Below are 13,392 nucleotides of genomic sequence, written 5' to 3'. Positions count from 1 at the left end.
TTCGTGCAGGTGACACGTAAAAGCACCCACTACACTCTCTGAGTGGTTGGCGTTAGGAAGGGCATCCAGCTGTAGAAACTCTGCCAAATTAGATTGGAGCCTGGTGTTGCCATCCGGTTTCACCAGTCCTCAGTCAAATCGTCCAACCCATGCTAGCATGGAAAGCAGACGTTAAACGATGATGATGATGATGATGATGACAATGTATATAATGAGCTTCTTCCAGTTTTTGTCTACCAAATCCATCACAAGGCTTTGGTTGCCTTGGGGCTACAGTAGATGATATTTGCCCAAGGTGCCACACAGTGGGATTGAACACATGACCACATACTTAGGATGCAAGTTTTTTAGCCACACAGCCATGTCTGCACCTAACTTCATGTAAAACAATAGTGAAGTCAGTGTTAGTACATTTAATGAGTGAGCATAAAATATTTAGCCTATCCCTAATTTTAATAATACATAGTATGTCAAATGTTTATAAAGTACATGAAAGTTGTGATGAGGAAGACTTCTTAACTGATGAAGATGGACTTAAAATGATGAGAAAAAAATTAAAGATAAACAAATGGAAAGTAAGAGAGAGAGATAGACAGAGAGCAGTACTTACCAAATATATAACAAACAACAAGTACAATACAGTACCAAGGATGACAAATAAGTAAACTGCCCAGTGTGATGGAAGTTTTCTCATGTAGATTATCACAAAGAAAAGATTGATACCAATAACAATAGCAGCGAGAACACCAGTAAGAATTTTCATGGGCCTAAAAAACAAAAAAAAAATTTAAGGAAAAGAAAGAACATTTATTACTAAATGATATTACTTTTATCTTGTGCTTTTGTCTTATAGATTTATTTAATGGATTTTATTGTAAATATTTTAATGGATTTTATAGTAAATATTTTCATTGGCATCATGCCAAGGGTTCACGTACTATTTTTTTGTATCTCTATGTTCAGTAAAAAATGTACCCATTCATACAGCAGAGATGGTTGTAATACGTTTCTCCCAACAAAAACTGGCCTTGCTCTGTGTCAAAAGAGATGTTTATCATCATCATCATCATCGTTTAACGTCCGCCTTCCATGCTAGCATGGGTTGGACGATTTGACTGAGGACTGGTGAAACCGGATGGCAACACCAGGCTCCAATCTAATTTGGCAGAGTTTCTACAGCTGGATGCCCTTCCTAACGCCAACCACTCAGAGAGTGTAGTTTATGTCTGAATGAATGTGTGTATGTGCTTAGAATTTCAAATCAAAGCTTAGTTCCATGCAGACTGTATTGCAGACACATACACTTACATTAAACTCTACTATAAATGAATGCAAAACATTAAGTTTCTTCATAAACATAATTTTAGAGAGAGAGAGACACACACACAGAGAAAGAAAGAGACAGAGAGAGAGAGAAAGAGAGAGACAGAGAGAGAGAGAAAGAGAGAGACAGAGAGAGAGAGACAGAGAGAAAGAGAGAGACAGAGAGTGTGTGTGTGTGTGTGTGTATGTGTATCACACTGATACGTACCTACAATAACAATAAGAAAATTTTGAAGATTTCTGGGTACTTACATTCCATTTTTGAAGTCATTCATCACACTTTTGGTGCTAGTAAACGTTAGAATTGGTATCAAAGCGAATGGTAGTTGAAGTGACATGAGGACATTTAGCAAATCATTCATACCAGACAAATCATTGATTCCTCTGAAGAAAGCTATTAAGACAGTTGGCATGATTGCAATTGATCTTGTGAGTAAAACACGTTGCCATCTTTTCCAGTAGAGATTAAGGAAACCCTGACATGAAAAGATATGTATAAAAATATAAATTAATTAAAAACAAAATAGATTACAGTCAGCGAAGTTTACCAAGGTTTATAGGCATTTAGTAGTGCAAAGGGCCAAATGTTGAGTTATTAAGTACAAAATGCAAAGTACAAGACCTTAAAGTACTTGAGCTTTAAATCTATCAGCCAATGTATACAGGAAAAACTATTGCATTGGAATGGACATGCAATCAAATAAGCAATAAATAAATGCCAAGTGTATGAGTGTAACGTGGTGGCAGTGGACATGTCCCTGTTGTAGAGGAAGGACAAGAAAGACATGGAATTAAAAACATGTGAGACCAGACTTCCAGATGTTGAACTTTCCAGAGGAGATGACATATGTCAGGGATGTGTAGTGCTATATTAAACAGAAGGCTCATACAAAATACTAAGAGTTAAGGAAGGAAAAGACAGTCTCAATGTTTGGAGAAAAGAGAACGTTTATGCAAAAATGAAAAGAAAAAGAGACAAGAGAAATAACTTAGAGTCACTGGTGGTATTTATGCAAAATAACTAGGTCGTAAATGTGTTCCATAATATTTTGTTCTCCTTGAAACAATGTAGGGCAACTACTGTGCTGATGATGCTTACTAAGACAGAAACACACATCTACAGTTTGCTTCTTGTCTCCAGAAAATTTGTCTTTTCTTTAATAGCATGTCAATTTTTCAATTTTGAAGAAATTTTTATTCTCAAGATTATATACTCCTCTCATTTAGAATTGGTCTCAATTACCCCAAGCAATTGTTCTACCTTTTCTGCAAATGGAGTTAGTTTCAATAAACCAAGAATTTAGCATGAAAGATATTTGATATTCATCTCTTTGAAGGCGGCGAGCTGACAGAATTGTAAGCATGCTGGGTGAAATTCTTAATGGTATTTCGTCTGTCTTTATGTTCTGAGTTCAAATTCTGCCGAGGTCAACTTTTCCTTTCATACTTTCAGAGTCAATAAATTAAGTACCAGTTGCATACTGGGTCAATCTAATTGATTGGCCCCCTAATTTCAGGCATTGTGCCTATAGTAGAAAGGATTATTCATCTCTTTGTTAACACAAGCTTTGTGTTGCTTACAATTTTCTTTTTGGTCATTGTTTTTAGCCATTAGACTGTTGCCACATTGGGACATTGCTTTCTAATATACAGAGTTGATTACACTGTAAATCTTATGTTAATGGCCCTGGTAAAGGTGAAAGGCAAAGGAAACTTGGTAGTGTTTAAATTCTGAACGTAAAGTAAGTAGCCATAAAGTATTTTGTTCAAAGCTGTATCAATTATACCATTTACCATATTATGCATTTACTAAAAAACAATTCTTTAAACAACTCAGTAAAATAGTAAGAAGTGGATTGTAAAATGGAACTACTGGCATGGCTGTGAGGTATGAAGCTTGTTTCAGGTTCAATCCCATTGTGTGGCACCTTAAGCAAGTGTCTTCTACTATAGCCTCTGGTTGACCAAAGCTTTATGAGTGGATTCAGTAAATGGAAACTGAAAAAAGTCTATTATATATATATATGTGTGTACAATGAATAAAATAGCCAAACTTGAATATTCATAAAGATATTATTGTTGCTAATATTATCTACGGTTAATATAAGGAATCGATAATATCACCAACAATAATATAAGATGGTTAACAGGTATTGAATAGCGTTAAATAGCTATAAAATTTTTAAATTAGCATTAAGCATCAGGGCATTCATACGTCATACCCGTTAGAAATAGGAGTTAAAACTACCAAAAAAACTGAGAAGTAAAATAGAAGACAAACTTAAGCGGGCCAAATGGTTAAAGAATTTAAAACCTGCCTTTGTAGATAATGTTACTCAGATATACATATGTATGTGTGTGTCTTTGTGTTTATGTTTGTCCCCTCACCACTGCTTGACAACCAGTACTGGTGGTGTTTACATACACGTAACTTAGTGGTTCAGCAAATAAGACTGATGCAATAAGTACTATTCATAAAAAAATAAGTCCAAAGGTCGATTTGTTCGACTAAAACCCTTCAAGACAGTGCCCCAGTATGGCCACAGTCAAATGACTAAAACAAATAAAAGATAAAAAAAAAAATAAAATGTATTTCTTACCTCCATCACAAACTGACCAGCATAAGTGCCTGTCATAGTAGAGCTTTGACCAGCAGCTAGAATTCCAACAGCCCATATATACATAGCAGCTTGACCAAACTTACAGCCCAAGAACTTACCCTATGGAAAAATAAAACAGGTTTAAGTCCATACGTAAATACATATCCTTAACTTTACAATCAATGTAGTTAACAGTGTGCCCTGATTGTGAAGAGTCACTGTTTGTCACAATGTAGAATGACAATTTTTTTATATTTTCATATTGGCTCAAAATCACAAAAATTGTAAGGAAGTGATACAATTTTGTTTTTAGTCATTTCATCTCCCACCTGTCTCAGAAACCCTGAGACAGGTGGGAGATAGGAAGGTAACCTCAAACTAAAGAAGAGTGGTCTAAATGCTTGTAACAGAAGGGACTCTGCTATTGACACCCAAGAATGTATCCAATGTTAGGTATAAAATATACAAAAAAGTATAAAAAGCCAGTATGCTCCGATGGATATGTAATGTCAGTGTGCATACTCGGCAGAGTGTAAGTACCTTGAGAGAAAAGTTAGACCTAAGAAGCATCAGTTGTGGTGTGCAAGAGAGATGATTGCGCTGGTATGGTCATGTGGCAAGAATGGATGAGGATAGCTGTGTGAAAAAGTGCCACACCCTAGCAGTTGAGGGAACTTGTGGAAGAGATAGACCCAGGAAGACCTGGGATGAGGTGGTGAAGCACGACCTTCGAACTTTAGGCCTTGCCGAGGCAATGACTAGTGACTGGGACCTTTGGAAATATGCAGTACGTGAGAAGACCCAGCAAGCCAAATGAAAGCATCATCTTTGGCCTCTGCCAAAAGTGTAGCCAGTTCACTTATTCGTATCTTTACTTCATTGGACACTAAACTCTGCTTGTGAAGACCTGTTGAGGCAAGTGAATCTGAAATCAAAATTGAACCAAATTTGACAACTGGCACCCATGCCAACTTCTCCTTCATTGAACACTAAACTCTGCTTGCGAAGACTTGTTGGGGCAAGTGAAATCGAAATAATAATTGAATCATTTTCAATGACTGGCACCTATGCCAGTGGAGCACTAACAGCACCGTCCAAGCGTGATCATTGCCAGAGCAGCTATCTGGCTTCTGTGCTAGTGGCGCGTAAATAGCACCATTTGAGCGTGATTGTTACCAGCATCGCCTTACTGGCACTTGTGCCAGTGGCACGTTAGAAAATCATTCAAGCGAGGTCATTGCCAATGCTGCTGGACTGGCTCCTGTGCAGGTGGCATGTAAAAAACACCATTTTGAGTGTGGCCGTTGCCAGTACCGCATGACTGGCCCTTGTGCCGGTGGCACATAAAAGCACCCACTACACTCTCGGAGTGGTTGGTGTTAAGAAGGGCATCCAGCTGTAGAAACTCTGCCAGATCAGATTGGAGCCTGGTGCAGCCATCCGGTTCACCAGTCCTCAGTCAAATCATCCAACCCATGCTAGTATGGAAAGTGGACGTTAAACGATGATGATGATGTGATATAAAATAACATCAAACTATAGAAATATAAAAATTATAAGAATATAAACAATGTTAGAAAATGTAAAAAAAAAATCAGAAAACAATTAAATCATAATATGACAGGATCAGTATTTATGTATATGATTGAATATATGTTTAAATGGGGAAAAATGATAGCGCATATAAGGTATGCTAATAAAACATATGATCAAATGATGATTAGCAGATGGAAGATTAAACCAGGATCATATGAGCTTAGCTTAAGGAATGAAATTTAATTAACTAAATAGTGGGTTGTTGTGAAATAGTCTCAATGTCAAGGAATGATGTTGAATTTTAAGATATTAAGATTTAAGATATATCATGAGAAAAAAAAAAATCAATCTTACATGTCAAACATCTGTTAATAGAAATCTGAAGAAAATCATTGTTTCATGTATAAGATGATATTCCATGAAATTCAAAAGAAAAATAAGCTACACAGTTTATAATGTTTGCAAACCACAGCTGTCCAGATTAATTAACCTTACTATAATCATGAAGATATTGATTTCTTTTGCATAAACACTAAGTTTTAGGGATAAAAAATTGATTGTATTGATTCTAGAGTAATAAAAGTACATGTTTTACAAATCTGTGAGATAACAGGTAAAGTCAAACTAAACTGAATTTGAAATCAGAACACATGGACGCAAGATTGAACACTACAATAGATACAGTACAGTTCCAAAACTTGGTTGTAGAAAACAGAATGCCTCTTCTCATTCTTTGATAATGGACTCTGTCCAAAACATTATACTTTCTTAATCACGGCCCTTTTTTTTTTTCAATAATCTGCTATGGCTGCAGCATATGTAATCTAAAATGTTACAAAGGATACAATGTATCATTAAAGTTATTCAAGCTATATAGGATCACAGCTTTATTGGATCTTAAAAAAAAAAACTACATACCATTATTAGACTCTCAAACCTATAACAGCTAGAAGTATCTCAAAAAAATCTATACAGCTTACTGGATTGAAAAAATACCAAAAAATGGAAATATGTCAAAATTGAACGTTTTTCAATAAAAGTAGAATATTTTACTCACACCACGTAGAATATCAACTTGAGGGTTTGTTGTCTGAAAAGAAAAACATAAGTATTAAAGATAAGAGAAACAAGGTATCACTATTATTATTATTGAGTGAGAGAGCAGTACATGCCATCAAAGTGACACTGGGGTACAAATATACGAAGCCCAGTATACCTATCATGTCATGATACTCCTCTGATAAGGGTACACCAAGTACTTGCATCACAACCATGCATGATATGATGATCTCATATCAAGATAAACAGTGCATTACCTTGCAGGTGGGGTCCAGTTAGAATTTGCTTCAGGTCAATTAGCCCATCCTACTCAAAAGGTCCCTGAATAAGATTTAAGGATGATGAATGAAACACCCATATTTCCAGAGGTGAATTATTCAAACCCCAAAGAATTCCTCTCAACACATGGCTATGATACTCCCACACTACTTCTGCTCGTGATCAGAGATGCACATATCATCAGCCATTAAGGGACATATTCAATTGGTTATGGTCAAGCAACTGACATGAAAATCTGTGGTATTGAGCAAAATATTTGCTGTAGCCATCTTTTTATACCAAGACAAAACATGTACAAGATAACCCTTCCAATCAGTTAAGATCAAAAACCATTAGAGTCACTGCCTGGTACTGCATCAGGGCATTCATTATTATTATTATTATTATTATTTATGGTTGACTTTGCCAGTCATTGTCTTAGGGTTCATAAGATATGAACCAGTTAAGTACTGGGATCAAGTCAATTACATTGACACCCTCCCATAAAAAAAAAAACTGCTAGCCTTGTGCCAAAATTAGATTAAAAACTACCATTATTATTATTCATTGTTGTTTTATATCTGCATTCCAAGCAAGCATGGGGTGGATGGGTAATTTTTGGTTTCTTAGATGGGTTGGGGTACCACATTTCACACATGACTTTCATTTTAGTTTCTATGGTCAGGTGCCCTTCCTAACACCAGCCACTTTACAGAGTGTACTGGATGCATTTTAACAAGACACCTACACTGGAGAGGTTGTTATACCTTTAAAACAAAACTAAAGGGTTCTCACAACCCTATAACATAGCAAAGAGAACTAAGTACATTTTATTGTGGCATCAGCACTAGAGAGGATGAGAGTAAGAGAGTAACAGATAACAAGAGGTGGATAAATGATGGACGTTGATACCAAATAGCCAGTGTGGAACATAGCTAGTATGTTTGAGATACATACAAGTCTGATGATGTCCTTTTAAATATATATATACTCCAAGATGGTGATAGCTGTTGAGTAGACTCAGTGAAACCTACAGCAAAAGATATATAGTACAGTGGTACCAGATCAAGTGGTTAAGGCTAATCCATAAGCCCAGAATTTTGGATACACATATATTAGCCAAGCTGAATTTCATCATATGCTTGCAGTCCTAATCATTGTCAAGCTCTCTTTATTTTCAGGTTTATTTTCAGGTTATGTATCCTCTTGCCTTGGCATCACATGACTGTTATAAATGATTGTAATTCATTAGAAAATCTGCCTCAATAAACTCCATCTGACCCACACAAGCATGGGAAAGTGAACATTAAAACAATGAGATGATGAAGATATATATATATATATATATATAATTAGAAGAAAAAGGGGATTAAAAAATCCTAGCAGATAATAATAAAGCACTCAGTATTAAAAGAATTTGGTTAATATTCAACACCAATAAATCTAAGTAGTATATAGATCCCAGGTAAATCCTCATGCATGACAGGTAAATCCAAATATCCTTTGGCAGAATTTCTCAAAATTCAGAGTATTTGACAATTGTTGGTTTTATATGAGATGTAATTTTCTTTATACATGGTTTTTTTAACACGCACACACACACAGACTACTTCACCTACGACTAACACCAAATCTATGGGAAATAACTCTTCTTCCCCTTGCAAAATGATATAATTTTTCTAGTATGTTTTCTTACACGTTTTTTTACCAGCACCAAATCAACCTAGAGTCTATGTACCTCCAGCATAAAAGATAAAAGAGGGTATGTGCTACCAGTCAACATGACTGAAGAGTCATCAATACTGCCTCAGCACAATAGTTGGTATGAAAATGATCAGTGATTAAAGATAAAGATCTTTCCCAAGTCATATTGACTCAAGGAGCTGGTTTTCTGGTTTTTATGGTGCATAGAATCCCTGCTGGATAGGACACCAGTCCTTCACAGGATTATTCATTTTTGCCAGCCAAGTGGACTGGAGCAATGTGAAATGAATGTGAAATGAAGTGTTTGGTTCAAGAACACAATGCAGCACCCGGTCAAGGAATTGAAACCACAATCTTATGATCATGAGTCCAACACCCTAACCAATAACCATGTACCACCACCTAATCAGTTATACCAATAATATATTGCTTGACAATATATAAAACACACACACAGACAACTATATATATATATATATATATATATATATATATATATATTTATGTGGAGAATGGAGCAACAAATACAAGAAAAAGCAATATTGTTGGATTAGTTAACCGTTGTTTTATTACGTGGAGGTTATGTAATGAGTCATTGTGGAGGTTGAGGTTATGTAGTGAGTCATTTTGTATGTTATGCAATAGTCATTTACGTACGTTTCGATCAAGCCAGTGGTTTGGCAGATCTCATCAGAATGTTGAGGAGTATGTTCAGAGTTCGTGGTGTGCGAAATGTAGAAGTGATTAGTGGGTGTATTAATGTATGTGGTGGTGTAAAGAAAGGTGTTAGTACAGAGAAGCAACCCTAAATTTAGGTGAAAAGGGGGCTAACTTTGGTCTTGAGTGGCAATGCATCAGTTCTAACAAAAATATCTTGTGGTTTTATTCTGTCCAGGTTACATCTCCTTACACGAAGACTGACTTAGCTACTCAATAATTAGAATCAATAAAATTATATGGGTATCCATATAATTGACCAAAACCTTTAAAGGTTGTATCCCATCATGACTATAATGTAAAGATTGAAGCCAGTGCAAGAATGAAAGAATTGTATATAATTTGTACACAATCTATAAAAATGAAAAAAAGAATGAATTGTCATTTTTGTTTCCATCAATTTTACTTATGAGTTGTTAAAAGAGATTTCATTGCTATATTGAGAGAGGCTAAGAAATTTCAAAGTTAACTGTTGATTCACATCTGCTTCTGTTGTTGTTTGTTTAGTACCAAGTTATCACTGATCAAACAGTTCAAACAATCAACATCTCATCTTTTGTTTTATATCAGAGAATACATTATTCAAAATGCCCTTCTATTTTTTGTTAAGACACTAGCATGTAATCTGAAGGAAATTTACCTGCTGTAGCATACACTCAAGTGAAGTTCCTCTCCCCCTTATATATAGGCATTCGAACATAGCAGATAACAGCTAGCCTTTGGCAGCTATTTGGACCCCATTGTGTCCACTACTCTGATAGGTTGGTATTGGCGCAATGTGTCTCTTACTCTATCACATATAACCAATCGGAGCCCCTAAATAAGATCACGTGAGACAGCCTGTTCACAGACCTGTTTGAACCTACTGTTCATTATAAAAACTCACCTTCTTCTCGTCTCAATATCTTTGGTTCCAGACCTTTTAAGGTCTAGCCACTGACACACAAGACACAGCCAGTTCCAGCAACAACATCAGATGACAACACACATCCAACAGCATTACAGCAAACTCTTTCTTCATCGCTACCATCTTCTTCTTAATGACATCAACATCTCTGCGTAGACAGCTCAACCGGCAACACTGCACAGGTTCTAACATAGCACTGTTCGTGAATTACTTCACCATGTTTAACAGTGAATATACAACCTACAAGAACTCCTGTACAAGTGACCCAAGCAGCAACATTACAGTCACAACTTCATACGACACGTACTGCAACCAGCTCTGCATCATCACTGCAACTTCTTGAAACAGTATTTCTATTTTCGTGTACAATTGACTACAAACTGGTATTTCTCATTCTTGTGTCTATGACCATTCGTCTAACTTCCCATTACAGACTTTTTTACTTTCTTCCTCATTGCCATTCTTATATGTACTTAACATGCACACATACATCCATGCCTATATACACATACACTTTGTTCTCATGATGGCCTGTCTATTATTCTGTATGCATGATGCACACACAGGCACACATGTTAACCAGTCAATAAAACTCTCTCAAACATTCTACTCGGTTGTGTCTCTTCTGTTTTCCCACTGGCATATATATGTATTATTCCAATCTTCTGAATGGAGTAGTTATTAAATGGTCATGGCACAGTTACTGTAGCATTGTTCAAATTCAACTATGCATGAAGCTGCCTAAACCTTACAGCTATTGTGCATCATATATAGAATTAAAATAAGTACTCACATTAAATTCATGAGCATATGCAATTTCATGTTGTATACATTCTTCATACTGAAATAGAAAAATTAAATATTTTTAATAGAATTATTTTTAACAATCATAAAGTATGCATGTATGTAATTGTTTAGCATATACAAAAGGGCTCAGTGAATTTTTGGTTGATTGATTGTAGTGCTACAGTAAGGAGTTATTTTAAAATAGCATAATCTGACTCTTAAATGTAGAAAACTAAATATCCCCAAAGTAGGATGGTTAGAAAATCCATGATGTAAAGAACAGGAGAGTGTATTGTTTTGTACCATACAAGTGGAGTGCTGAAAAGTTCCTGGCTTTAAGGATCTTGTGAAAGACTTGGTTGGAAGTCCAAACTTCTGAGTTCTTTTAAAGAGCTTAGAAAAACTGAAGGACCACTGCAAAAAGTTTGTGAATCTGAGAGGGGAATATGTTGAATAAAATAATAATTAGGTGAGCCTCCTGTATTTTCTTTTACCCAAAGCCAGGAACTTTCAGCACCCCTCGTAGATCTTTTTCAAGGTGTTTAGAATAATGTAAAGAGGAGTTCTAACTGTTATGGAGTCAATGGCTGATGATATCAATTTTTGTTAGTTATAGTATAGTTATTCATATAACCTGACAAACTTCACAGAAATCATCATCATTATTTAACAATCATTGTCCATGCTGGCATGGATGGGTTGGACGGTTTGACTGGGCTGGCACATTGGAAGGCTGCACCAGTCTCCAGTTCAATTTGGCATGGTTTTCTATGGCTGGATGCCCTTTCTAATGCCAACCATTCCAAGAGTGTAATGAGTGCTTTTATGTGCCATTTTTGTGATGCTGGGGTGTGTTTATGCGCCACCAGCACAGGTGTTAGTTTGCATGTCACTGGTATCTGCCATGATTGTGATTTTGCTCAGCTTGATGGGTTTTCTTCTCAAGCATGACATAATGCCAAAGGTCTAGGTCACTGCCTCCTTGAGGCCCAACACTCGACAGAGTTTCAGCCACTTTGCCTCTGTGAAGCCCAATGCTCAAAAGGAACTCAGCCACTTTGCCTCCGTGAGGCCCAATGTTTGAAAGGAATTCAGCCACTTTGCCTCCATGAGACCCAAGATGTTCTTTATATGCCACCAGCAAAGGTCTTCTCAAGCACAGAACATTGCCAAAGGTCTTGGTCATCAGTCATTGCTTCTGTGAGGTTCAAAGTTTGAAGATCATGCTTCACCACCTCATCCCATGTCTTCCTGGGTCTACCTCTTCCACAGGTTCCCTCCACAGTTAGAGTTTGGCACTTTTATACACAGCTGTCCGCGTCCATACACAGCACATGACCATACCAGTGCAGTTGTCTCTCTTGCACACCACATCTGATTCCTCTTATGCCTAACTTTTCTCTCAAGATGCTTACACTGTTGAACATGCACACTGACATTGCACATCCAGTGAAGCATATAATAGAGTCATATTCCTTTCCAAAGTAAAAAAGAAAATTGAGATAATGTCCAACATATTTCAAAATTTTTCCAGTTACTATAATGACACTGTTAGTTATGATGACGAAAGTTCTAGTCGATCTGATAACGAAACAGCCTGCTCATGCAATTGACATACGAGCAGCTGAGCACTCCATAGACACGCGTAACCCTTAAGATAGTTCTCAGGGAGATTCAGCCTGATACAGAATGTGACAAGGCTGGCCCCTTTGAATTACAGGTACAACTCATGTTTGCCAACTGAGTTAACTGGAGCAACATGAAATAAAGTGTCTTGCTCAAGGCCATCGGGAATCAAACACGCAGCCTTACGATTGTGAGCCAAATACCCTGATCACTAAGCTACACACCTTCTGGTTACTGCAGTACAACAGAAACTATCATGGTGCTTCTACTGCTGAGTCTGCTGTCATCTATTTTGTACACAGAATAATGTGTCATCTGTTTGTGTCTATTAACATATTGTCTATCTCTATTATCTTTTGACATCAATGTATTCATTATGGCCAGGTCACTTACACCTGCAACATGGCCAGTATGAAGCAAAAGGGGTTATCACACAGAAACTTCACTAACTGGAATGGAACTAGTTTAGGAGTTGGTGGGCAGAAAAATCCCATCTGAAATAAATCAACAACAGTATTAATCGCCGCTGCCACCGATGACAACAGCGATGTCGATAAATGTGACAATTCACTCCATGGACCGACTGAAAAATATTCCAGTCAAACTGTCTAACCCATGCCACCATGGAAAATGATGATGATGATGATCATCATCATCATCGTTTAACGTCCGCTTTCCATGCTAGCATGGGTTGGACGATTTGACTGAGGACTGGTGAAACCGGATGGCAACACCAGGCTCCAGTCTAATTTGGCAGAGTTTCTACAGCTGGATGCCCTTCCTAACGCCAACCACTCAGAGAGTGTAGTGGGTGCTTTTACGTGTCACCCGCACGAAAACGGCCACGCTTGAAATGGTGTCTTTTATGTGCCACCC

The 13,392-nt window shown here is 36.9% G+C and overlaps 1 protein-coding gene across 4 annotated transcripts in view; it reads right to left on the bottom strand.

Annotated features, from left to right (window-relative positions):
* The window catches only part of LOC106867577 (natural resistance-associated macrophage protein 2), an 81,593-nt gene that overhangs the window by 11,186 nt on the left and 57,015 nt on the right, over nt 1–13,392 (bottom strand). For all 4 annotated transcript variants that reach the window (XM_014912485.2, XM_052967646.1, XM_014912486.2 and 1 more), the window contains exons 9-13: nt 10,898–10,945; nt 6,517–6,549; nt 3,924–4,043; nt 1,576–1,799; nt 611–767 (exon numbers count right to left, since the gene is read on the bottom strand). In XM_014912485.2, the coding sequence (XP_014767971.1) occupies nt 611–767; nt 1,576–1,799; nt 3,924–4,043; nt 6,517–6,549; nt 10,898–10,945 (582 nt within the window). The remainder of the gene's footprint in view (nt 1–610; nt 768–1,575; nt 1,800–3,923; nt 4,044–6,516; nt 6,550–10,897; nt 10,946–13,392) is intronic.

Source organism: Octopus bimaculoides, chromosome 1, assembly GCF_001194135.2.
Source record: "Octopus bimaculoides isolate UCB-OBI-ISO-001 chromosome 1, ASM119413v2, whole genome shotgun sequence".
Lineage (NCBI taxonomy): Eukaryota > Metazoa > Mollusca > Cephalopoda > Octopoda > Octopodidae > Octopus > Octopus bimaculoides.
The sequence above is the reverse complement of the archived record's forward strand: the minus strand, read 5'-3'. Positions and strand labels throughout refer to the sequence as shown.